The 27,293-nt window shown below is 39.6% G+C and overlaps 1 protein-coding gene across 1 annotated transcript; it reads right to left on the bottom strand.

Annotated features, from left to right (window-relative positions):
• Positions 1 to 26,712, bottom strand: mtmr9 (myotubularin related protein 9). The gene is made up of 11 exons (XM_057822260.1): positions 26,612 to 26,712; positions 26,108 to 26,308; positions 25,942 to 26,050; positions 25,743 to 25,868; positions 21,318 to 21,491; positions 21,040 to 21,257; positions 20,808 to 20,969; positions 16,249 to 16,390; positions 15,939 to 16,159; positions 12,475 to 12,626; positions 1 to 6,709 (listed from the first exon to the last, which is right to left on the bottom strand). Exons 2-11 carry the CDS (start codon positions 26,287 to 26,289, stop codon positions 6,546 to 6,548), a joined length of 1,650 nt encoding a protein of 549 aa, XP_057678243.1. The 5' UTR covers positions 26,290 to 26,308; positions 26,612 to 26,712; the 3' UTR covers positions 1 to 6,545.
• Between the last annotated feature and the right edge of the window lie 581 nt (positions 26,713 to 27,293).

The following is a 27,293-nucleotide window of genomic DNA, read 5'->3' as shown; positions in this document are numbered from 1 at the left end:
GACTGCAATGACCGATACATTAGACAAGGTGACGGTAGAATAAATAGTCGAGCATCAGCTGCCTCGGTGCGCCCGCCGCGTGACTGCTGCTGTTTACATCCGTCTGTCCTCCGTATGCAATAAAAGACTACGAGCGGCTGTATGAAGGTCAGGGCGCAAAACGTTTCTACAACTCTGTTTGGGCAAAAGTGTGTCAGCTTAACTATTAACTTGTATTTGTATCATTTCCTCCTCCGCTAAGAGAGAAATGGGTGTGCCGGTTCGACCACTCACATGCGAGCTTGGACTTTATTCCCGCCCGTTTTGTTCACTCCACTTTACTCGTCACATATCGAAGGCAAACAAAGCAGCCATGTCCAGAAATTAGTGTACAGTGCTGGCCAAAAGTATTGGCACCCCTGCAATTCTGTCAGATAATACTCAATTTCTCCCAGAAAATGATTGCAATTACAAATGCTTTGGTAGTAGTATCTTCATTTATTTTGCTTGCAATGAAAAAACACAAAATAAAAATTAAATTATTATAATTTTACACAAAACTCCAAAAATGGGCCCGACAAAAGTATTGGCACCCATTGAAAAATCATGTAATGCTTCTCTAATTTGTGTAATTAACAGCACCTGTTACTTACCTGCGGCACATAACAGGTGGTGGCAATAACTAAATTACAGGTGCAGCCAGTTAAAATGGACTAAAGTTGACTCAACTTCTGTCCTGTGTCCTTGTGTGTACCACATTGAGCATGGAGAAAAGCAAGAAGAACAAAGAACTGTCTGACGACTGAGAAGCAAAATTGTGAGGAAGCACGGGCAATCTCAAAGCTACAAGTCTCCAAAGACCTGAATGTTCCTGTGTCTACCGTGCGCAGTGTCATCAATAGGTGTAAAGCCCATGGCCAGGCATGAAAATGGGTCAGGAGTTAAAAAGGTGAGAAGGGTGTGGAGGAAATATGTTCCGGTACACTGTAGAACTAGGGCTGTCCCAAACGACTAATTTTTTCCCGATTAGTCAGCTGACTATTTTTACGACTAATCAAATTTTTTTTTTTTTTTTTTTTTTTTACTAATTTAGCAATGATTTTTTTGATGATGCTTATTAATTTACGAAAAACATTTTGGAACACTTAAATTCTTTAATAAAGTACCAATAAACTAGGGTTAGGGTTAGCCTAATTTGCCGAACAAAAGTCCGCTAGCCTAAATGCTACGAATGCTAACATATTTACAATTCTCATAGCAAATCGCTCACACGTAACCCCACAAACTGCACCTGTAAACTTAATTACAAATGCACACACAAACAAATATTAGCTGAAACAACTTACAGCCTTATGTTGGCCAAACCAGAGCGCAGCTGTGCTTTATCCATGTCATTAGATGAGAGTCTGCTCCTCAGTCATAAGGTGACGGTCCAACCAGATCCCACGCTGCCACCAGGGGGCAGTGTATCCGCCATCATTGAACAAAATACAATACTTTTGGACTTTTAGGAGAGTTATTTCGGAGTACTTAAAGTGTTAATTCCAATTTACGTGGAAATTTGGATTACGTCGCTAGCGTAGGGACGGAACTCGTTCGTAACCCAGGGACTACCTGTATTACTTCTGAAAAAGTAACAAATTATGTGCCGGAAAATTAGACTGTATAACTAGGGCTGTCAAAATCATCGCGTTAACGGGCGTTAATTTTTAAAATTAATGACGTTAAAATATTTGAGGCAATTAACGCAGATTACCCGCTCAGACAGATTTAAATGACGGTACGGGGAAGCACCACTTGTTAATTGTGTTTTTTGGAGTTTTGCCGCCCTCTGCTGGTGCTTGGGTGTGACTGATTTTCTAGGCTTCAGCCATCCATGAGCATTGTGTAAGTAATTATTGACATCAACAATGGCGGGCTACTAGTTTATTTTTTGATTGAAAATTTTACAAATTTCATTAAAACGAAAACATTAAGAGGGGTTTTAATATAAAATTTCTATAAATTGTACAACCTTTTTCTTTTAAGAACTACAAGTCTTTCTATCCATGGATCGCTTTAACAGAATGTTAATAATGTAAATGCCATCTTGTTGATTTATTGTTATAATAAACAAATACAGTCCTTATGTACTGTGTGTTGAATGTATATATCCATCTTGTCTTTCCATTCCAAAAATAATTTACAGGAAAATATGGCATATTTTATAGATGGTTTGAATTGCGATTAATTACGATTAATTAATTTTTATGCTGTACTTAACTCGATTAAAAATCTTAATCGTTTGACAGCCCTAGGTATAACCTTAAGAAGAAATACCACGGTTTCACAGTATTACAATATTGCAATTATAGCTCTATAATGTGTTATTTTGAGATGTATGGGTTAAAAAAAGCTTTACTTTTCACAACTTATTCAAAAATCGGACATCAACATGAATATAATGTTAAAATAACAAAAAAAAAAACTTTTAAATAATATTGAAATGAATAGAAATTATAGATTAAACCCACAGCCACAGTTCAAGTTACTCAACAATATATGATCAAATTGATTTTATGTAAAACACATACCACTACTACTATTAATTAGTTGAATATTAACGGAGAGCGTAAGAGACGTATGTGTATGACTTGTATCATTATGTCACATTATACACTCACACCCACCATCTCTCAACACAGAAAGTCGACGAAGAGAAAAAACACCACAGACTGTATTATGAAAATGTTATTTTGAACAGATGTTTACAATGGCGGGAGACTTTACAAAAGTAGGCTAATGGTAGAGAAGAAACTAGTTAGCTGTCTTGGCATGCTAACTAACCATGTTATCTGCCTCGTTAACAAACTTACATTATAGTATTTATTTTACCATTGCTAGACACACTAAACACATAGGAGTGAACTCTCGTAACAGGTGGGAAATGTTCATGGGAGTATTTACTTACCTTAAATTTTGCGTAAAGTGACGGAATATGGTCACGTGAATGTGAACTCATGTTGGCCGTCGTTCCCCCTCTAAGCCACGGCCATACGTTTCTTTTCGTTAGCCGAAGTACTCCCATACTAGCGACTTTGTCTTTTTGAGGGGGGGAAAAGCTCAGGTATAGTGTCACCAACAGACACAGGAAAGACCAACAATCAACAACAAGTGGTCTGGGTGAGCGCTGCCGCTCCAAGCCACGGATTTCTCACTGTATTTTTGGGACACAAAAAATAGCTAATACCGTACTACGGTATAACGGAAAATTTTAGCCGTTTTGAAACCGTGATGTTTTCATACCACGGTAAACTTTGAAACCGGGAACCGGCACATGCCTACTGTAGCGTAGCCCAAAGTAGCGGAGTAAGAGTAGCGTTTCTTCTTCACAAATCTACTCAAGTATTGTGTGGTAAAACTAATCTAAGAACTGTATTTTTCTCCAAAGGTTTCTCAACTAAATATAACGAAGTAAATGTAATGAATTACTACCCACTTCTTGTAACAATTAACACACTTTTCTTAAATGTGGCATTTGAACAAGGGTTGTGTAAACTTTTTGCATTCACTGAATGACAACTAAAATAGTCTTAAATTCTTAACGCCATAGAGTTTTATTTACTGTGACAAAGTCAAGAAGGACATTCTGTATAATTCCACTGTTTCATATCAGCGCAAATAAGCAAACAAACATTTTTGAGCCAAAAAAGTCATGCATGAGAGTATTTAAACATGTCATTTGAAAATAAAGCTCGCTTCGATGTCACGGAAATAAACGGAATGCTTGGCGACAGTGTTACAATATGAGTGTTTTTGTCCCTGATAGACAAACAATTGGAGTTTAAGATAGTATATAAAGAAACATTTATTTTCTTTTGAAAATAACTTAGTCAAGTCGCTCCTTATGACACAAAAGAAAGAGCGGAAAAGCGTCCATTTCAGACACTTATTTCCCGAAATCGTGCATAAATTGGTCAACAAACAATCAAGAGTAATGCTATAGTGTAGTACAGTGGTGTTTTGAGATAGGAGTGACTTGATTTAAGAGTTTTTTAGATTGGAGTCAAAGTTTAGAGATATGCAAAGCGAAAAGAGTGGATTACACATTAGCTTAATGCTAAGTGATGATGGAAAACACCATTGACTAGCTAACAATTAGCATCTATAGTTGTAAATTTTGTGATTTCAGCCTTTCGACAGTAAATATTTTCAAAAGTCTGTTGTCTTTTTGTGTGTGTTTTTTTATAGGAATTTGCAAAAAAATTGCTAACATTTTTGCCCATTTTCTGAAAGGTTTACAGACCAAACCAGCGACAAAATCACAATCAATTTACGTTTGTGCATTTTCTGGCAATTTGACATAACTGTTTTGGGGTAAAACATGCAGTGAATGACTGATTCAGTGCCATTGACGGGAATGGATGTCGAATCTATTTGAACTGGGAGGGGTTTGCCGCTTTAACGTGAAATTTACCCAATTCATCGTGAAACATTTGCCACTTCATTGTAAACCGTTTGCTACGTTATCGTCAAAGGGTTCCAACTTCCACGTGAAAACGTTTCTCACTTTAAAATGAAAGCTTTCCCATAACAACGTGAAAATTTCCCACTTTGATGTGAAGTTTTTATTCACTATTTTCGGATTTTTTTTTTTAACATCCTTATCATGTTTTTTCATTTTTATTGGATTTCTTTTCACATTGTATTGACATTAGCGTGTATTGCGATATCCGTTTGAACTGGATCGAACGATCGCTGCTGACCCTCCCAGTTCAAATGGATTGAACGTACATCGCCGTCAATGGCACTGAATAGGTTTGTTAAAGTTACAATGCTAAACTCTTATCTCAAGGCACCACTGTATAATATAAACCTGCTTACACATGTGCAATGCAAACACAATCCGTCAAAGTGCATTTTTTTTGCAAAATAATCAAAACACCCACTGCGAAGACCATGTGTAACCACGGCAACCAAACCCAATCCACTGCTGTATAAGCATTCTCCACTCAATCTTATATTGAATATGAAATGCTAAGTGCTGACCCCACCTACGCTTACTATGCTAATTTTGCCACCTCGATGATGCCTCACGGCTAGTACTCGACTGGTTACCATGGCTACCATGCAGTGTTCCGCAGTATATATGATACACTATACAGTATGTACACAAAATGTTGTCCTTACATTGCATTATGAGGCATGTATGGCTTTTTATAACATGTTCATGTATTTTAAGACACATAAAGCTAGCTGCGAGTTACAGAGCCCCTAAAGGGACATAGACAGAAATAAAATTATATATACTTATATATAGAATTTAGCAGTACGGTGTGCTCCAGAAACTAGCTAGTGAACATTAGCATTATATAGCATTTAAGCTAGCTGACATTTGCTACGCAAGTTAGCCAATTTTTGTAAACATTAGCAATATATAGCATTTAAGCTAGCGGACTTTTGCTATGCAAGTTAGCCTATTGTTGTAAACATTAGGATTATATAGCATTTAAGCTAGCGGACTTCTGCAATGCAAATTAGTCAATTGTTTTAACATTAGCATTAAAAATAGCATTTAAGCTAGCGGACTTTTGCTATTCAAGTTAGACAATTGTTGTAAGCATTAGAATTAAATAGCACTTAAACTAGTTCACTTTTGCGATGCAAGTTAGAAAATTGTTGTAAGCATTCGCATTATATAGCATTAAAGCTAGCTCACTTTTATTATGCAAGTTGGCCAACTGTTGTAAACATTAGCATTATACAGCATTTAAGCTAGCGAAGTTTTGCGATTCGAGTTAGCCAATTGTTATCAACATTAGCATTATATAGCATTTAAGCTAGCAGACTTTTGCAATACAAGTTAGTCTATTGTTGAATACATTGGCATTATGAATAGCATTTAAGCTAGCGCACCTTTGCTATCCAAGTTAGCTAATTGTTGTAAAATTCAGCATTATTTACCATTTAAGCTAGCAGACATTCACAATGCTAATTAGCTAATTGTTGTATACAATAGCATTATATATAGCATTTAATCTAGCTGAATTTTGTTATACAAGTTAGCCAATTGTTATAAACATTAGCATTATACATAGCATTTAAGCTAGCGGACTTTTGCCATGCAAGTTAGCTAAGTGTTGTAAAACTTAGCATTATTTAGCATTTAAGCTAGCAGATATTTGCAATGCAAATTAGCTAATTGTTGTAAACATTAGCATTTCATTGTTATTGTTGCATTGTTGCAATTGGCTAACTTGCGTAGCAAAAGTTCCAAGTGTAAATGCTCTATCATGCTAATGTTTACAACAATTGGCTAACTTGTATGGCAAAAGTCTGCTAGCTTAAATGCTATATACAATGCTAATGTTTACAACAATAGGCTAATTTACATTTCAAAAGTCCGCTTGCTTAAATGCTATATAATGCTAATGTCTACTAGATAGTTTCTGGTGTGCACCAGATTGCTTAAATTTATTTTATTTCTGTTGATGTCCCTTTAGGGGCTCCGTAGCGAGTGATGTAAAAAAAAAAAAATTTGCAAAACTTGAAATGACTTAGGACACACGCCCAGGTTCTACCTGCTTTTATGGCGTTTGCAGGAGCGGGTCTTGAGTCTCCAGCTGGGCGAGCTGCCGGCGCAGGAGGTTGACTCGGTTTTGAAGCTCCTTGTTATACTCAATTATGTGCACCATTTCTTCGTAGGCCTCGTCCAAGCACTTGGACGAGCGGTTCCAGCGGAGGAACACGCCTGAGATTAAAGGATGGAATGGGTGGAAGTTTAGAGAGATACGAGTGGTAGTGACCCCCCCAAAAAAGCTGGCCTCCCACTTCAAAATAAAAATGCACTTTTCTAGTTTTAAAACCTTTACGTTGTGCAAAGTGCAATATAAATGATTAAAAATAATACAAAGAAATGGCTATTTCATACCAATGACAGGTACTGACATTAGTTAAAAAATTATCAATGCAAAAACAACCTTAAAAAGTAATTATTATGGCTCAAAATGGGAAGATAGTAAAATTAAACAAAGCCCAGCAATCAGAACTGCGCATTGTCAAAAACGATCATTTTTTCCAATTAAATACATCAAAATCCCATGAAAAAACAGACTATCAGGTCATACAAGTCCCCGCAATAATTGCCGCTATAAGTCACCAATGTCACATTGCGCTATTTTCTCTGCTCACTCATCAATAACAACCATAAATGTCAGCAGTCTGCGCTTTAATGACCCGCACGGCCACAAATACGAAGCGGCGGTTGGGTCATGCGGGGTCTTGCGAGGTATGTTGCTCTATTTTACACAAGCAAAAGGCTCTGAATGAACGAGGTGTGAGTCAAAATCCAATAACAACAATAACTTCCGTTACGCGTACTGGCTTTTATTGACGTTATCGCATTTACACAACGATCCTTATTGGTGCCCTACTTACTGGTAATGAGAACAATTAAGCAATAAATTCATGAAAACTATGTGTTGCGCAAAGGGGAGCATTAAAGGTGTTCATGATAAGAACAAGTAAACTGATTAATTGGATTCATTTGAAAAGAAAAAACTTCGAATTCAATTTTGCTGCTTCGACGTTTAAAGTGGCATAGTAATGGTTTGTTTTGAAGGTGTTGCATGTAGTTTTATTGATTTGGAAAGATACACTGCCCTCTGGTGGCAAAAATGAATATGACATAACTCATCTAGGCTGAATTCAGCTGCTTCCGGTTCAGGCCAACATTAGGCTTAAAGTTTTTGTTTGAGCAAATATGTTCGTTTATGTATTTGTAATTTTGAGTAGGGCTCTATACTGTGTGTATGCTAGTAGTATAGTGTGCTCTATACTAGCAGAGCTAGTATGACGACTGGAATTATTTCTGCTGCTGGTCAGATTGTTTTGTTACAGAGCTGTGGGATGAATTCCCGACGTCGTACCTGTATCCAATTCCAGCTCATCAGCATTGTCTTTAAACCGATCCTAACCTCTCTCCCTCCAGTTGTTGCTAAGTGAGTCAGCTGTGCTACACGATGGCTGGAGGTGGTGAAACATGTGAACTTTTCCCCCAACTAAGTAAACGAAGTCGTCGGTATGGTAATACTTCGGCTACAGGCAAGTTGCAGACGGCCACGGCTGAGAGGAAGAGGGCCAATCGACATTTATAACATACAGTAGGGCAAATAAGTATTTAGTCAACCATCAATTGTGCAAGTTCACCTACTTGAAAAGATTAGAGAGGCCTGTAATTGTCAACATGGGTAAACCTCAACCATTAGAGACAGAATGTGGAAAAAAAAAATGAAAATCAAATTGTTTGATTTTTAAAGAATTTATTTCCAAATTAGAGTGGAAAATAAGTATTTGGTCACCTACAAACAATCAAGATTTCTGGCTGTCAAAGAGGTCTTTCTTCTAACGAGGTCTAACGAGGCTCCACTCGTTATCTGTATTAATGGCACCTGTTTTAACTCATTATCGGTATAAAAGACACCTGTCCACAACCTCAGTCAGTCACACACCAAACTCCGCTATGGCCAAGACCAAAGAGCTGTCGAAGCACACCAGAGAAAAAAATTGTAGACCTGCACCAGGCTGGGAAGACTGAATCTGCAATAGGTAAAACGCTTGGTGTAAAGAAATCAACTGTGGGAGCAATTATTAGAAAATGGAAGACATGCAAGACCTCTGATAATCTCCCTCGATCTGGGGCTCCATGCAAGATCTCACCCCGTGGCGTCAAAATGATAACAAGAACGGTGAGCAAAAATCCCAGAACCATGCAGGGGGACCTAGTGAATAACCTACAGAGAGCTGGGACCACAGTAACAAAGGCTACTATCAGTAACACAATGCGCCGCCAGGGAATCAAATCCTGCACTGCCAGACGTGTCCCCCTGCTAAAGCCAGTACACGTCCAGGCCCGTCTGCGGTTTGCTATAGAGCATTTGGATGATCCAGAAGAGGACTGGGAGAATGTACTATGGTCAGACGAAACCAAATAGAACTTTTTGGTAGAAACACAGGTTCTCGTGTTTGGAGGAGAAAGAATACTTAATTGCATCCGAAGAACACCATACCCACTGTGAAGCATGGGGGTGGAAACATCATGCTTTGGGGCTGTTTTTCTGCAAAGGGACCAGGACGACTGATCTGTGTAAAGGAAAGAATGAATGGGGCCACGCATCGAGAGATTTTGAGTGAAAATCTCCTTCCAGTAGCAAGGACATTGAAGATGAGATGTGGCTGGGTCTTTCAGCATGACAATGATCCCAAACACACAGCCAGGGCAACAAAGGAGTGGCTTCATAAGAAGCCTTTCAAGGTCCTGGAGTGGCCTGGCCAGTCTACAGATCTCAACCCCATAGAAAATCTGTGGAGGGAGTTGAAAGTCCGTGTTGCCCAACGACAGCCCCAAAACATCACTGCTCTAGAGGAGATTTGCATGGAGGAATGGGCCAAAGTACCAGCAACAGTGTGTGAAAAGCTTGTGAAGAGTTACAGAAAACATTTGACCTCCGTTATTGCCAACAAAGGGTACATAACAAAGTATTGAGATGAACTTTTGGTATTGACCAAATACTTATTTTCCACCATGAGTTTGCAAATAAACTCTTTAAAACTCAAACAATGTGATTTTCTGTTGTTTTTTTTCCACATTCTGTCTCTCATGGTTGAGGTTTACCCATGTTGACAATTACAGGCCTCTCTAATATTTTCAAGTGGGAGAACTTGCACAATAAATAAATACTTATTTGCCCCACTGTATAATAGAGTTAATTTATTTTCCCCTCAAAATAACTCAAAATATAGCCATGGCAACAAAAGTGAGTACACCCTTTTGAAAAAACGTACATCCCCAAATGTCCAAATTGAGTACTGCTTGTCATTTTCCTTCCAAAATGTCATGTGACTCGTTACAGGAGTGCTGTCAGCATTGCTGCAGAGATGGAAGAGGTGGGGGGTCAGCCTGTTAGTGCTCAGATCATACGCCACACTCTACATCAAATTGGTGTTCATGGCTGTCACCCCAGGAGGAAGCCTCTTCTGAAGACGGTACACAAGAAAGCCCGCAAACAGTTTGCTGAAGACATGTCAACAAAGCACATGGATTACTGGAACCATGTGCTATGATCTAATGAGACGGGCGGGCTTTCTTGTTGACCACATTAGTCATGTTGAATATTTATACAACCCTTATTTGATATTACTACATTTAAGTTTTACATTAAGGTATTTTCAGTACGTTTTGCCTGTATGCATTTCAACAAAACAAGCTAAAAGCGCACGGTAGTACTTTGGGTGTCCAATTCGCCTCTTGCAGCACGTTTCGCTGGTGTAGCGCATTTTGGCGGAACCCAGGTTTTGTCCTACTCTTGTCTCATTCCGTCTTTCCTGTTCATTTTGCTTTTGCTGGCTCGTCTTGTGAAATATCGACAGTGCTGTCCTGCTCATTAAAGCTCCTCTCAGGTTAAACTGAAAGGGCTGAACAGAAACAGAAGACATGTTTATCGAGAGTCGTACTCTCGAAGCCTGGCAGCGTAACCCAATGACATCACTGCTCTGTGACGTCAACAACAATGGTGACCTACTAGTTAAACTAATTTTACAAATTGTATAAAAACAAAAACATCAAGAGGGGTTTTTATATCACATTATTTTAACGCATTTATCTTGTAAGAACTACAAGTCTTTCTATCCGTTGTTCCTACAACATGCTGACACGCATCCCTCAACGACAGGGCGGGTGCCGAACGCACAAGATAGAGCAATTGCAACAATGCGCAGCATGTGAAAAGCGCCGAAAGCGACACGAGGGTTCGGCTATACGAGCTGCGAGATCACATGCGGCGGGTGAGCTGTTCGTGTATGGCATCATATTATGAAGAGATGTATAAATAGTGCTAAAAGTATTGTTCATGTACTGTCGAAGAGAAACACATGAGCCCCAACTTGGGAATTCTGGACAATGATTAGAACGTTTGATTGCATGGACATACACACTAGAGCAGCCGAAATTAATCAACAAACTATTTTGATGGTTTATGAATTGTTTGGAGACATTGTTGACCTGAAAATTGTCCGAATTCTTATTTTTGAGCCACGTGAATGTTGTTTATTTCTTTGTTTACTTATTTTTTATATATTTTTAAATGAAAAAAAAAAAAAAAAAAAAAACTGTAAATATTGCTAATTTTTGTTAGTAAAAACAGTATTTTCTTTAAAAAAAAAAAAAACAGTAAATATTGCTAATTTTTGCTAAGTTTATTAATAAAAACAACTATTCTGATTTTTTGAATACTGTAATGATAATTACATAATAATAAAAAAATAAAGATAGCGTATGAAAGCAGTAGTTATTAAACTTTTTAGATTACTAAAACAAACAACAAATATAATCCTTTTATTGTTCTAGATTAAAAAAACAGTAAACATTCTTTAGTTTTATTTATTTTTTCATTAAATATTAACAAACAAAGGAAAGAAAAACTATAACTGTTCAGATTTCCGTCGTCTCCAATGAAGAATTCAGGGCATACTTTATGGTTCCAATGCACATTTCCATGAAATTTAGTGCTGCAACGATTAATCAATTAACTCGAGTAATTCGATTAGAAAAAAGCTTCGAACCAATTTTGCTGCTTTGAGTATTCGTTTCATTAGAATGGCGTTATAATGGTCTGTTTTAAAAGTTTTTGCATGTAGTTTTATTGATTTGGGGGGGATACGCTGCCCCCTAGTGGCAACAGTGAATATGATATAACTCTAACCCTGGTTTAATCTATCTGCTCCCTGTGAAGACCAAGATAAATGGTAAATGGTAAATGGTGTTATACTTGTATAGCGCTTTTCCACCTTTCAAGGCGCTCAAAGCGCTTTACACTACATTGCCATCTACCTACTGGTGACGCAAGGTACTTAAGTTTTTGTTTGAGCTAATGTTTCTTTATGTAATTTAGTTAATAGGTATATTTAGCAGTTTTTTTGTGGGAATAAGTTTTTGAACGATTTATTAAGACAGCTGTAAAAAACAAAACAAAAAAAAGCATTTTATAGCATTTAAGCTAGCGGACTTTCGCTATGAAATTAGCCAATTGCTCATTTGTTGTAAGGTACTTAGATCGTCATCCATTGGGCGCTAAGCTCAGACTGTCAAACAAATGCAAATGTGGCTAATGCGATCATAATTAGTCGTTTAGCGTGGTATACTATCTTTTTACATTGAGTTTTGCTTATTTGAGCAACCTTTACAAGTACTGTACTGTATTGTATGCCATAATAATATATCCAGAAGACAATACTGACTCCTTGTGGAAGATTTAACACATTTCAGTCTGGTTTTTCAATAAAAACCCTACAGGGCTTTCACATTTAGGCCTGTCAATGTTGAACTGACTGACCTGAAAAGTCAAACATTCCACAAATGCTAATTCACGACTAAAGTGACACGTGTACGCTAATCTTGCACCTGTTCTGTTCGAAAGCGTACATGTCAAACTTAAGCATTACTTCTATTAGGCAACTTACCCTCCCACAGCAACAGGCTCTGAGGGGCCACCGAGGGCCAAATGACCAGTCCGTTAGCCTCGTAAAGCGGGTTGGTCAGACGCTCCAGTTCCTGGGGACGATTCACCCACGACCACAAGGAGACAGTCTTCTCAGAAACGGAAAGTTTAGCCCTGGGGAGAACAAATATAAGAAGGCGTGAAAAGAATAGTTTGTTGTTCCGATCGACCGAGGACCGCCTTTGGTGTGAGTTTAGGTTAACCATGTACTAAGAGCAGTCTCAGGACAAATAAAATGTGAATGAATAAGTTATCATCATGACTTTATCAAGTTAAGTAAACAATAAATGTCAATGTTTTGTATTCAAACACTGCTGTGGTGATATTTAAGTTGTCAATAGTCTTTGAAGCATGTGGCTTTAATAACAACATGGCTGATTTATGTGTTTTTATAAGCTAACTAGCATAAAGCTTGCTTGTTTTATTCAGTGTTTTTGGCACTTTTATCTTTGTTGATTAGATACCATTGCTACTTATGTGAGAAGAAGAGTTATTTAAAGGTATACGCCAACTTTTTGTCAAAATAAGAACCTGGGTACTACTGCGGAATTATCTTTTGGGGCTAATCGTGGGTGCTAAGACAAAGCTTCTATGCTTGCATGTTAGGATTCAATCGCAAAACAAGTTAGCGGTTCAAATTGGTTCGTTCAGAGTATCTACCTACTACGTATTTTTCCCTTGGAGTCCTGTGGCTTTAATAACATAGCTAATTGCTGTATTTTTTACAAGCTAACTAGCATAATGCGTCCTCAATTTATTCTTGTTGGCACCTCTAGCTTTGTTGATCATATAGTATTGCTATGTTTGTGAGAAGAAGAGTTATTTATAGGTTTAAGCAGACTTATTGTCAAAATAAGAACTTGGGTACTACTAAAGAAGAATTATTTGAGGCTAATTCTAAGTGCTACGACAAAGCTTTTACCCTAGCATATTAGGATTCACTCGAAAAAGAAGTTAGCAGTTCAAATTGGCTCTTTATGTCCGTTCAGAGTATCTACCTACAATTAACTACTACGTATTTTTCCCTTTGAACCCTGTGCCTTTAATTACATGGCTAATTGCTGCATTTGTTACAAGCTAACTAGCATAATGCTTTCTCAATTTATTCTTGTTGGCCCTTTTACCTTTGTTGATGAGATAGCATTGCTATGCTTGTGAGAAGAAGCGTTATTCAAAGGTATACGCCGACTTATTGTCAAGATAAAAACTTCGTTGCTACTATCGAAGAATTAGTTGAGGCTAATCGTAAATGCTACGACAAAGCTTCTATGCTAGCATATGAGAAATTCTATCTCAGAAGAACTTTCAGAATATCTCCCTACTACACCAAACTGATTGCATTGTTGAACGCACCGTTAGCAATAGCATTCTCGAGGCTAGGTTTAAGGATGTAAACGTTGATCATCATTGTAGATCAGGGGTCACCAACCGCCGTAATAATAATAAATTTATTAACAGAAATAATAATTTATTAACAACTGCATTCTGGCCGAATTAACTTTGGCCTGTGACAATTAACACATTAATATCCCTGTCTATTCTAGATATACTACTACAGGATAGAATGTCGACATAGAAATCCATTGATTGGACTGCTAGCAGTACATCTTGTTTTGTATATCTATGTGCACTTGTCCTCGATAATAACGTATGACGTAGGGCGGGCGCATCACATTTGTTTCCGGAAATAATTAGCCCCCACTCTAGAATAACATGAAAAAAATGGCTAGCCAGAAGATGAGTCTACAACCTCGAAGAAAACAAAATCTACGCTACTTCCCAATCACTAGAGACCCACAAATTGCGAAGGAGTGGATTCATGACCCGTTTGTGAATAAACCGAGCGATTCGAGCATGTCTGTGCAACAGGAGGATCAGCTTGTAGCGATCGCAAATGACGGCGACCTTAAATGTACTGTACATTTTAAGAAAACAACTCTAAAGAGGTTCTGGATTAAAGTCCTCCTGGAATATCCTGACATCGGTACGAGAGCACTGAAAACCGTGCTACGATTTCCAACATCATATCTTTGTGAAGCGGGTTTCTCTCACTCTCCCATCACACCTAGATGGGACCATCTCGTCTCAACGAAACAAGCTCAGGCCTCCCACTGATTCAGCGGGTGAGTTATATTTTCCCTGCACTCGATTTTATATTTGCTGTATTTTTCTGCCGCACATTACCGTTGTGTTCTGACAAATTTTGCAAGCGCTTAACGTTAAAAATGGCCGCGAATGCAGCGATTCCAAAGTAAACACTACAAACTTTCTTTAAAGAAAGTAATATTAACTTACGTTTGATCATGGACGGACATGTAGAAAAGTTCTCCTCAGACACATCCTGCCATGTTAGCTGCACACAACAACTGCACGCCGCCCTCTCACTTAACGACTTTGCCGTGTCGCTAAGCATTAATTTTAGGGGTGCACGATATCCATTTTTTGAAACCGATATCGATAACTTCCTGCTCCTCAAAGCCGAAACCGATATTGATAACCGATAATAAATATATAATTTTTTTAATGCATTTTGAACACCTGGAGGTTTAAAAAAAAAAATAAAAAAAAAAACTAGTGGGGGATTCAACATAGATTTGCCTTTGATCTCACTAGATTTTTCATAATGACATGAACAAAACTGCGCTTCACTTCTGCACTGCCCGACAGCCAGCTAAGAATGAATGCACTTCCATAAACCACAAGGTTTGATCTTTTCTTGCTTTTATGGGAAGACACTCGTCTCAATATTGTGAAAGTACAACAGAAAAATACACATATTCAATACTGAACATACAACGAACCGCACAATACACTTATATACACAACTACCGGTATTATATGTATTGCATAGCACACTAGCTTGAGCTACTAAAGCATTGGCTGGCTTCTATAACACAACTTATGAAGTTCTGTACATGACCCTTCACCACAGAAATAAACATAAATTGCACATCCATATGTTATAGTAAACATAAAATACTTACATACTGTATATTTCCGAGGCGGTAATGTAACAGAAAGCATTCACGACTGTCAATGCTACCGCTAGACATCGCAATGTGTAAAAGATTGAACCAAACAAATGTAAAAAAAAAAAAAAAATAGATGCAGTGAATTATTCTGACCAGCAGGTGGGAGCAATACCCCGCAAATGGTCAACTGATTTCCCATACTAGTGTGTAAAATGTAAGGCCTATGTTGTAACTAGTTTTTTTAAGCACCGTTGGATAACATTGAGAGTCCAACTGAGTATAAACCAGGGCTTTTTCGCCGCCACAAAAGCTTTGGGAGCAAAATTTTATAAGGGTGCAAAATTTGACAGAACACCGGTCGTGAAAAAAAGAGCCAAATTACACCGGTCCGTGGTGCAAAAAAGTTTGGGGACCCCTGTTTAGATGACTCAGCATTTTACTAGACTTTCTTTACCTGTCGGCGGCACTGTTTCCCAAAAACGTGCCGAACTGGGAAGCGTAGACATGCTCAAAAAGCAGCACCAGGAAGGACTCGCCAAACTCGAACGAACACGGAAACTGCCGGATGATCTGCCACACGCAGTCCAGGAAGAGCAAGAAGACTGGAGCTTCCTGGCGGGGTTTACCGCTCGAGTAGGCCGACTGGGCGCAACGCTGCTGGAACGGGTGACCCGCCTTCACACACACACAAAAAAAGTAGAAATCCACGTCTTATTATTGTTTTTGGGGTGTGACATGGTGATGTTGAAAATGCCGAAGCTCACCTGTAGCCACTCTCTCTCCACCAGGCCCTGGAAGCCTCGGATGGTCCTGCAGCCTGGATCCAAGATAATTTGCGCCAAGGAGGTGATTTGGAGGGTGGAGTCGGTGCCTTCCGTTCCATGGACGAGGACCGATGCGCCTTCCCTGCGTCCCATAAACGAACACAAAGAACCAGAATGTAGCAGCTTGTGATGCAACACAACCATTTTTTGGCTTCCGATTCAGACGCTGTGTAGTCTTGGCCAATGCCGATACCACATTTTTAAAAAATATACACCACGATATACAGCACAATGCTGAAAATCCATTTTAAAGCAATAAAACTGGCCACTAGAGGGCAGTAGCGCATTTGGTAAGACCCGCAACCTGATTCAACGGAATGAACGGCTGGGCCGCACGGCTGGGGCGCCGGCGGAAGACGTCCAGGACGCCAGGCACGGGAAGTCCGAGTAGGACGACCGGGAGGACGTCCGGGACGCCAGGCGACAAACGACCAAGTGCGACGACCAGGAGGACGTCCGGGACGCCAGGCGGCGGACGACCGAGCAGAACAACCGGGAGGATGCCCGGGATGCCAGGCGCCGGACGACCGAGCAGAACGACTGGGACCACCGGTGCAGTGGACGAAGGCGTTGAGTCCGTGCTACTTGCCGAGCAAAACCCACGCCGCCGTGCTTTGCCGCTCGTGTCCCCCGCACCCTCCAGTGTCCCGCGACTCAGCTGTAAACGCGCACGGCCAACCAGTTCCCCCCCAGGAACACAACATGCCCCACACAAGTCCCAGGCGAACTCAACCACGAGGCAGTGGTCACCACAAAAGAAAGACTAAAAAAAATCCATCTTGATGAGACAGGCAACGATGAGGGAAAAGTTTACCCTGGCTGTCGCGGCCACAACAGCGTCATCTCTCAGTTCAATAGTTTAGTTATGTGTAAATAAATTGTTACTTTGCTATCAAAAACTCTATTTGTCTTGTTGTTTATATTATTTTGTAGAAGGAAAACATTACTCAGATGTTTAGGATGTCACAAAAGCAAAAAATAGCTAAAAGTCAAAGTTATGTTTGAAATGTATGCTTTTACAAAAAGCTCAATTTCTCTGTTTTTTCATCAGAAATTGGAAAATTGCTCAAACTGAGCTGTTTTCTATAACTGATTTTTAAAGAATGGAAAAATATGTGAACTAACTTTTTTTCTGCTGAAAGAAGAGAGTCTAATCTTTCATTTGGTGGGTTCCATGTTTATATAGCAATAGGTCAGAACTTTTTGTGGGCCTTGCAAAATCAGTCAAAATCCAGTAAAACGGCCGGGAGCGAAGGGCCTTGCTCCGGTGAAAATGGCTGGGTGTGAATGAGTTAAGTAAAAGTACAGATATGGCAAAAAAAGTAAAAAGAAAAATTATTTAAGATAAAATTGACTCAAGTACAAAAGTACTTGCTTTAAAATTTACTTCAAAAGTAAAAGTACTTCCCCCCGATGCAAAAATGTGGTGTACCAAATCTGAGTCAACATGCAAAGAACCACAATATTCATTGACTGCTGAATTTCATTTAAAACTATGCAGAATGGAAAACTTTGCCTGTACTGTAAACAGAAGCTTAATAATCTCAAAAATTTGCTTAATGGCGGAATGAAAGCAAATATCAGGTGCATACTGTCCTTGGACGTCTCCTACTGATACTCATTGATATTCTCAGTAAAATGATTATTGGACGCCACACGATTAGACATCTTCTATCTATCTTCAGGCATGAAAATCTCTCACATTTTGGCGAAATTCCCCGGTTTGAAGTAAAAAAGGGTGTCCTACATGAATTGTGTAGATCAGAGGAGAAAATTTTTAGGGGGGGGGGGGCTCTCCACCAAGACAGCTTTCTTATCCCTTCAATTAAAAATACAGTGGTACCTCTACATACGAATTTAATTCGTTCCAGGACCTTGTTTGTAAGTCGAAATGGTCGTATGTCGAGCAGGATTTTCCCATAGGAATACATTATAATTCCATTAATTCGTTCCAAAGCCTAAAAACATACACTAAATTCTTAATAAATACTGCTGGCACTGTTACAAATGGCAATTAAACATAGAAAAACAAATAAGTTATAAATAAATAATTCAGAATAATATAAGAAGAAGAAGAAGAATTAATAATTATTCCTGAAAATAATGTAACGAATCGGATTCTAATATGGCGGACACTTTTTACTGTCCCTGAACGCACCGCGAAGGTGACGTCTCCAGTGAGATAGGTCGGTGCGGTAGAGATAATACTTTCGTTTTCCTGAGAGCAGTCAACTGCTTAAGACAATGAGCGTTTTGTGTTGGATAAGTTCTTAAATAAATGATAAAAACGTGACAAAGCTGGCGATTTCCTTGGCAATGTTACCACAATAATAATTGTCACCTTAACTTATAAATAGTGGCGAACGGTGGTCATAAGAGGATCATGGAGCTGTATTGTTGAGCCAGTTCAGGGACGCGCACCCCAAGCTCATATTTTTCTATAACTTGCATCTTCATTTCAAAGGTAAGCATCACTTTTTTCCTTGTTTCTCCAACTGTATCAACTTTTTTTGAAAACTGTGTTGATTTCTCACATAAGAAAATCCACCGTGGGTTCGTTTGCAGTGCTGTCATGTCGTCGTATTTCGAGCAACTCGTCGGATGTAGAAACAAATGGCGGCTCAAATTTTACGTCGGATGTCGAAAAGATCGTGTGTCGAAGTGATCGTATGTAGAGGTACCACTGTATGTTTGTCATTTTCCAAGATGACATAGCATCATGCCACAGAACTAAAACTGTGAAAGTATTCCTTGGAGAAAGACTCATCCTGTCAATGTCATGGCCTGCAAATAGCCCAGATCTCAACCCTATTGGTAACCTGTGGTGGAAATTGGAAACAATGGTCCACAGCAAGGTTCCGACCTGCAAGGATGTTCTGGGAACTGCAATCAAAGAGAGTTGGCACCAAATTGATGAAGAATACTCATCAAGTCCATGCCTTAGAGACTTCAAGCTGTCATAAAAGGCCGGAGGTGCTGCTACTAAAAACTAGAGATGTGTTTTGATGGTTATTTCTTTGTTTGTTTCTGATGATTCCATATTTTTTCCTCAGAATGGAGTGATTCCATATACAGTGGTACCTCTACATACGAAGTTAATCCGTTCCAGGACCTTGTTTGTATGTCGAAATGGTCGTATGTCGAGCAGGATTTTCCCATAGGAATACATTATAATTCCATTAATTCGTTCCACAGCCCAAAAACCTTCACTAAATCCTTAAAAAATACTGCTGGTACTATTACAAATGGCAATTACACATAGCAAAACAAATAAATTATAAATCAAAATCGGAATAATAATAATAATAATAATAATTCCTGTATTAATGTAACGAATCGGGTTCTAATGTGGCGGACGTTTTTTGCTGACCCTGAACGCACCGCGGGGCTGACGTGCCAGAGACAGACCGGTGAGCTTGAGTTTCACTTTCACTTTGAATGTTTTCTTGAGAACACCGTCAATTGCGGCAGACAGAAGGTGTTTTTGTTTTGAATAAGTTGTGAAATAAATGATAAAAACGTGGCGAAGTTGGCGATTTCTCTGGAGATGTTACCACAATAAGAATTGTCTGCTTAACTTATAAAGACTGGCGAACGATGGTCGGAGGAGGACCGTGGAGATGTATTGTTGAGCCATTTCACGGATGCCCACCCTATGCTCATATTTTTCTGTCATTTGCATCTTCATTTAGAAGGTAAGCGTCAACTTTTTCCTTGTTTCACCACCTGTACCAACCTTTTCTGAAACCAGTGTTGATTTGTCACACAAGAAAATCCGCCGTGCATTCGTCTGCGGTGCTGCCATTGTCGTCGTATTTCGAGCATGTCGTCGGATGTAGAAACAAATGGCGAGTCAAATTTTACGTCGGATGTCGAAAAGTTTGTGTGTCGAAGCGATCGTATGTAGAGGTACCACTGTATATTTCCCAGCACTTGTCCTATTAAATTAACATTTATTGACCACCACAATGTGTTTTATTCATTTATTTTAGTGTTTCTGAATGCTAAAGATTTGCACTTTTGAAATAATTGATTATTTTTTCAAGGTTTTTATCCGAGTTTGTTCTACTCGATAAAATGTCTGAGTGAGAGCTCGTCCGAGACAGGTGATTCCATACTTTTCGCTAGGGGTTGTAATAAATAGGGATGGAAATTGATAGGATTTTTACGATTCCGATTCAATTGTCGATATTGCTTAATGATTCGATTCTCTTATTGATTCTAATTTGGGGGAAAAGAAGTACAAAGGTTTTGATTGGCATCGAGTTTGTTTAATCAGAAGTCACAACCTTACAAACTCACAACGAGGTCAAAAGAGGCCCAAAGCCACACCCACACCCTTTTCACCTTTTTAACCCCTGACCCATTTTCATGCCTGCTATCTTGATGTCCTGGATTGGACGTCTATCACCGTCAATAGTAGTGTTGTTAAAAGTAAAAAAAAATAAATAAATAAATAAAACGTCAAATTGAAGTCATTCCTCATGCGAGGTTCCTACCTGTCGATGCACTGCGCAGCCAGGCAGGCAGTCGTCAGGATTTCCTTGACGTGAGCTAGCCAATTGGACGCCTCTAGCTTGCTAAGCCAGCGGTCCATATTGTGCGACTGATCGTTACAAGCTTCCACCAGTTTAATCAGACTCTCCTGCAGCACGCCGAACCTAATCAAACAATATATGTTTCATCAGTTGCTGAAAATTTACCCTAGAAGAGCTAATTTTGACCGTTAACCTTTCAATGGCTTTGTGGATCCTCCTCCACTGCGGATAGTTAGCCTCAGACTCAAAACCTCCTCCTTTAGCTTTAGCCTGCTGGGCTACGCTAATAGCACGCGTGTCGATAACGTAGCCGCGTTTGCCCGGCCTCAAGGTGGCGTTGATGAGCTTCTCGTCTTCCTTGCAGCGCCGCCCGTTGGTGCCGGTGAGAGGCTGAGATGCTCGCATCATCACCTGCGATGCAAAAATGTTATTTTTTTGTACTTTGTAATGTCTACGATTTTGTTTGCTAACCATGCCGTTCTTCTTATGGTAGTAACTCAGCACGGGAAAGCGGCCGCCGTGACGAAACGTCGCCGCCGCCTTTAGCGCATCGTCGTTGATAGCCTTCGGTACCGCGACTAGCGGAGGGTAGGATGGACACACACTGAAGTCCTTGTTGACTTCGCTCAATCGCCATTCGTCTGTCTGAGAGAGGAAGTGAAGGACATTACAGCTGAAACGAATACTGGAGCAACTCGAGTAACTCGAGTTTAAAAACTGATCCGAGTAATTTTATTCGCCCTGAGGAATCGTTTAATTTTGCCAGCTCTACGCATCACGTTTTGCCCGGACTACTTTTAATGCGGGACAACGCGCTGATGTCATGTGCGTAGAAGAAGAAGCAATAATAAAAAAAAAACCTTACTGCAGCCGACAGCCACTACAAACTACGTCAACGTTGCTAAAAACTAGCCCGCATGATGCTACGGTGGTAGCAGGTTGCGTCTGATGCGACTTATAGATATCACATGTATGTTGAACTAGATGCGAAATGACAGTCAGCGGCGTTCGTAAACAGTCGCCATCTTAGCAGTAGATTTCTCAGCGCCAATAAATAAGATTAACGTTACTGTCACTTGTCAAGGGTTCTTTTGTTGTACTTAGATCCTCCTTTATTCATATCTTATACCATTTCAGGCTAAGCTCGGGTATTTTAATTCATTTTTAAATGCATTTATTGCTCTTATGAAACGCAAGTGCAATTCTGCATAGTTTGAGGAAATACACTCGGAATTTTTTTTTGTATTTGCATTTAATGCTCTTTTGAAAGTGCAATCTTAGCAGGCCTTTGTTTTACCAACTCCTAAGATTTATTCTGCAACGTATTAAATGTTCCTAATCCGATGACTCGTTTATTCGAACCAAGAGCAGCCCTACTCTAACTCGAAACTGCAATTTCTGAAGAAATTACCATGGGCTTTTGCTGTGGTAGAGACAGATGTATAAGGTCACTTACTGTTGATTTGGGGACAATTTTGATTTGGGGCCATTTTGGGGAGGCGTCCTGTTGATATCAAGTCACTTCCTATTGTTTTGGGGACATTTCGGTGACATGTCCTCTTGCATGGCTGTCAACGCCATGGACTTACATGCGTTCCAGTTAAATATCAATGAACTGTCATGGGAAGTTTTTGGTCTAATATATCACAACCGCACAGGTTTTTCTGCCATTGAAAATGAAAAGGAAATTTGGACGTACATAGCAGTCAATGGAATGGATGTGCATGGCTGTCAATGGCATCGACTTATTTGGGCACCAGTTGAATGTTAATGGGCTGCCATGGTAAATGGTAAAAAAATCACTAGGACCAATGTTTTCCTTCCATAGAAAATGAATGGGGAATTTGGACGGACATGGCTGTCAATGGTATCCCATTAGAAATGAATGGGACAGTTTTTGGAGAATTTTGGGGGAACCGTACGTTTTTGACAAATTCTGTATATTATCAACTTATATGCCCCTTACTGTCTTGGAATTTTTGATGCGTAAATTGTGTGGTTTGGTCAAAAATTGGGGGACAAGTAGTGTTTTTATTTTATTTATGTGATCACGGCAGGGGCGGAATGGGACTAAAAAGCAGCCCTGGACTGTGACTCGGCCCAGCCCACAAGAATCGCTATACGAAGGGAAACACAGACCCCCGGGCCTAAGGGGGTCCGGGGGCATGCCCCCCCGAAGTCTTTTTTTTTTTTTTTTTTTTTACATTTTATTGTAAAATGGATAAATTTCGTGCACTTTGATGAGAGAAAATGAAGAAAATGTGTCTAGACTCTGTCTGACTTGTGGCGCTCAAAGTACTGCAAGGCTGAACTGGACATTTTCTGTACTAGCTCTATGATCAACCTGAAAAAACAAATGAAAGAATTTATTTTTCAAAGCAAGTTTTATGTAACCAATTGATTATAATATATCTCTATATATCTCTGTCTATAAAATGATTTCATTGTTTATGCCATAATTCAGTGGTCTCCAAACTATTCCACATAGGGCCGCAGCGGGCGCAGGATTTCATTCCAACAAAACAAGACAACACTTATGCACCAATCTGGTGTCTTACAAGTGTAATCAGTTGATTGCAGTCATGTGCTGCTTGTTTTAGCAGAAACTTCATTGGTTAAACTGTCGGTACTCTATCGGTTGAAACAAAAACCAGGCCCCACAGCGGCCCTTGAGGACCAGTTTGGAGACCCCTGCCATAAATCTTGCCATACAAATAATAAATTTCAATGAAAATACAATAAACATTTGAAGACAAATCCTGGATACATAACCTTCATTGGAAAGTATTAACCAGAAAACAAAACGATATATACATGATTACAAAAATATATCATATCAATTTAACTACCAAAACTTTAAAGTAAAACCATTCATTTTATTAATATTTTGTTATATTTCTTCTGAATTAATATTGCTGCTGCGTGTGCATGCGTTGTTTTACAGCTAAAATATTTTTCCTTAGGAGAGTGATAGTAGGACTAGCATGCTGTAACTTGACACGATTGCAAACGGACTAGCTGGCACTAACCCTTTAATTGTCATTTATTTCATTTAAAATGTAGCTACCTGGTGGATAACAATTGCCAGTATACCGAGCAAGTGACCCTCTTCATCCCTTTTTACTTGCCCTGCGCTTGTCTGGGGAACTTTCACCAGCTTATCATTACACCCTCGCTCTTCTTTTCTCTCTCTCTGCACCGGCTGCACGTCAGAGCGGCTCCCGCTCCCCCTCTCACCATCGCCGGGGTCTGGGCTGCTGTTACCCGATGTGGCCGTTGCAGCCAGACAGCTGCTTGCAAAAATATTTGTCAACTTATGACATTTTAATGCTTCGCTCTCCAGTTTCTTGAATTTTTTTCTCCCTAACCTTCTCCGCGCCACCCTTCTCTTTTCTTTTTTTGCCACCACCATCCATATTATGCGTTAACGCTCGTCGCTAGTTTGCTTCTACAAAGAACCACTGAAGGCTACTTTGTTCTTTCTTCGTTCTTCCATCAGACTGGCGATGAACAGCCAGGCGCATTGCTGCCACCTGTCGGATTGGATTCGAACTGTAGATAATCAGAGGCTAGGGGGAATAAAAACAGTGATGTATGGACCCTACCCATGTGACGTCACAACTCCGCCCTCCTGACTGGTGCCGCCCAATTGTCCGTCAACACATCGTGTTTACCTGTTACGGCTACGTACATTCCTCCTATTTACGGCGTGTTTTTCTGCTCGTTAACATTAATAATCAAAATGGTGAAGGCGTGTGTGGCGGTCGGTTGCAATAACAGAGGAGATAGACGGAGAGACTTGAAGTTCTACCCGGAGACCCGGAGAGGAGAGAGCGAGATGGGCTGCTGCAATTCGACGAGAAAACTGGGCTCCAAACGATTACCACAGATTATGTAGTAGTCATTTTATATCTGGTAAGATGCATTTAATATATATTTAGAGGGTTTTGGGCTGACAACCACAATTAAGATCATTGCTAGGCTAATCGCCGACAACATACACGCATGTATGTAGTGAGAGTGCTATCGCTAAACCATATAAACATTAAAAGCCCTAGGTCCATTGACAAATGACATGAAATACATTAGACTTGACAGTGGATGTTAGCAAGAACAAAAGATTTTGAATTGAAAATTTCGTAACTCACCTTTCCAAGCACAAGATAGATTCCTGCCGAATTTTCGTGGACGAGGACCTGTTTCACCCAACCAGTAACGAAGTATTTATAAGCCTCCAAGCGCTTAAAGTTTTTCAAACTTTCGTGAGAATAGGCTGATTTTGTGTGGACAAGATAGTTTTAAATATCAGGGTAGCTAGCAGATGTCAGGCAAAGACGGCGAGGACAGCGGGTCAAAAAACATTGATTTAGGCATCAAATATGGATCTGGCGAATGGATAAACTGAAGCTTTTCCACATAACGCCTTTTATGCAACGCATCCAGTGAGTTTACGGCATCCGAAAGCACCGGGTCTTCCATGAAATGCATTATAAATTGCTCGATCAATTGAGACCATTGATAATACAGACACAAAATGACGGACAAGGGGGCGGAACAATACAGCGATCACGTGATTTTGTGACGTCGGGGGGTAGGGTTTATAATGAATGGCAGCCGCCGGCCGTCAAGGGCACCGGCCGTTCTGTGATCCTCCAGAACCCACAGATTACCAGTTCACGGGCAAATGAACATTTTTGCAGAGTTGTTTGAAAATTTCCTTGCATTGCGTAAAAATTGTGGTCATTTTAATATTCGAACAGCGATGGTCGGTCAGACGGTTTGGGCTTTGTGGCACGCCGAAGAAAGGCCATTCAAAAAAAAAAAAACACAAAAAAAAAGAATTTTACTATCTGTGCCTTTGACTTGCAAAGCCCCATCAAATTAACAGTTTCCTACCATGGACTCAAGGTCTTTGAAGGCATCTTGAGGACGGAAGCAATTCCAACCGTCATGGACGACCTCGAACATGGGTCGGTAGAAGAAAGGGTACATTAGGGAGACGGAATCAAGTGTCGAGAGTGCCTAGAACGCAACACACAGTTACAAAATAAAACTTAAATCATCTTTTCTTTTTTAAGTTAATGTATTTTTATACCTCAGTCGAGCTAGCAATGTTGATACACTCCTCCATTCCAGGAATGTCCAGTTGAATCACTCTCAGGTCTTTGCATTTCACTATAATTCTGCCGATAGAGCCCACAAACCTGCGAGAAACATTCAATAAATGTTTATTTTACCCAGGCAGATTAACACGGTGTTACCTCTTCTCTATGGAGTCAATGTTGGAGTGAAGCAGCCACAATTCCTCCGTGTTGTCCTGTCTGGAGGAGAGGATTAGATGGTGGCCGGTAAGGCACAGGGTTCCCTCAACTTTGGGCATAAAGGGCCGGTGAAGGACCACTCCGTCCACCCGCGGCGTCTTGATTAACTCGGCGAACTCCATGGTGAAGACACCGAACCACCTGCAGGTACACAAAACACACAAATAAACAGCAAAAGCAGGATCTTACATATATTTTACTATAAGACCACAGTATACGAATCAATATATGTTCTAACATATTACTGCCAAACCAGGAAAATAAGAAAATTAGAACGCTACCGGCAGGGATAGCGCTAATGCTAACTAGCAACCAAAACAGGAAGAAGACGGAACAAATAACCTCTACTTTGCACATAACGAAAAATAATATGCATTTGGCAAATGTTAGTTTAAACTATACCCACATAGAGTTAGTTCTAAAGCACATTTAGTGTGTAATTACCTGAATATTTTGGTATTTTTGTTCGAAAGAGTCACGCGCGTTCGTTGCAAAAAAACAACACCGACTCAAAACAAACAGGGTGCGGAACAGTTTTTTTCGGCGTAATGGGAACATTTTGAGAATAACATTATAAAATATTATGAACGTATATTCAAAATTATTTTTTCGCATTTATCTGTGGTATCATTTTTTTTTTCAAAGAGAAAGTTTGCGTAAGAATTTTCTTGTAAATCAGGCGATACCAAATATGGACGCAAGGGTGTAGCATTGCACAACATTAACTTTCATGAAAATTTAAATGTTTTACAAATACAGTACTGTTAATGTACTAGTATACATTGTTTACACTTAAGACCTTTAACCCTGCATAGGGCAAGTCACTCGTTTTGGTCATTTAAAAACTTAAATATATATTTAAATATATATATATATTTTGGTTTTTTTCGCCCTTTCCAGTCGAAATAGATGAGACGTCTAGCACCATCAATGGCAGCCAATGAGTTAAAGCAGTGCTTCTCAATTATTTTCTGTTACGCCCCCCCGGGAAGATGTAAACGTTCCGCCCCCCCCCCCCCCCCCAAACTCTCTGACACCACTGTAAATATAGTATCATTTGTACATAAAATTCTTATCATTATAAGTACAACTCTGCACAACATTGTTATTTTTAATATTAAAGAGA

Source organism: Corythoichthys intestinalis, chromosome 19, assembly GCF_030265065.1.
Source record: "Corythoichthys intestinalis isolate RoL2023-P3 chromosome 19, ASM3026506v1, whole genome shotgun sequence".
Lineage (NCBI taxonomy): Eukaryota > Metazoa > Chordata > Actinopteri > Syngnathiformes > Syngnathidae > Corythoichthys > Corythoichthys intestinalis.
This window is presented reverse-complemented; position numbering and strand designations above follow the sequence as displayed.

Coding starts and splice junctions, on each gene's coding strand:
- mtmr9 (XM_057822260.1), bottom strand. CDS start 26,289: ATGGAGTTCGCCGAGTTAATCAAGACGCCGCGGGTGGACGGAGTGGTC. Junction 21,258..21,317: donor ACCATAAGAAGAACGGCATG/GTTAGCAAACAA, acceptor TTTGCATCGCAG/GTGATGATGCGAGCATCTCA. Junction 6,710..12,474: donor GAGCCTGTTGCTGTGGGAGG/GTAAGTTGCCTA, acceptor CTTTAATCTCAG/GCGTGTTCCTCCGCTGGAAC.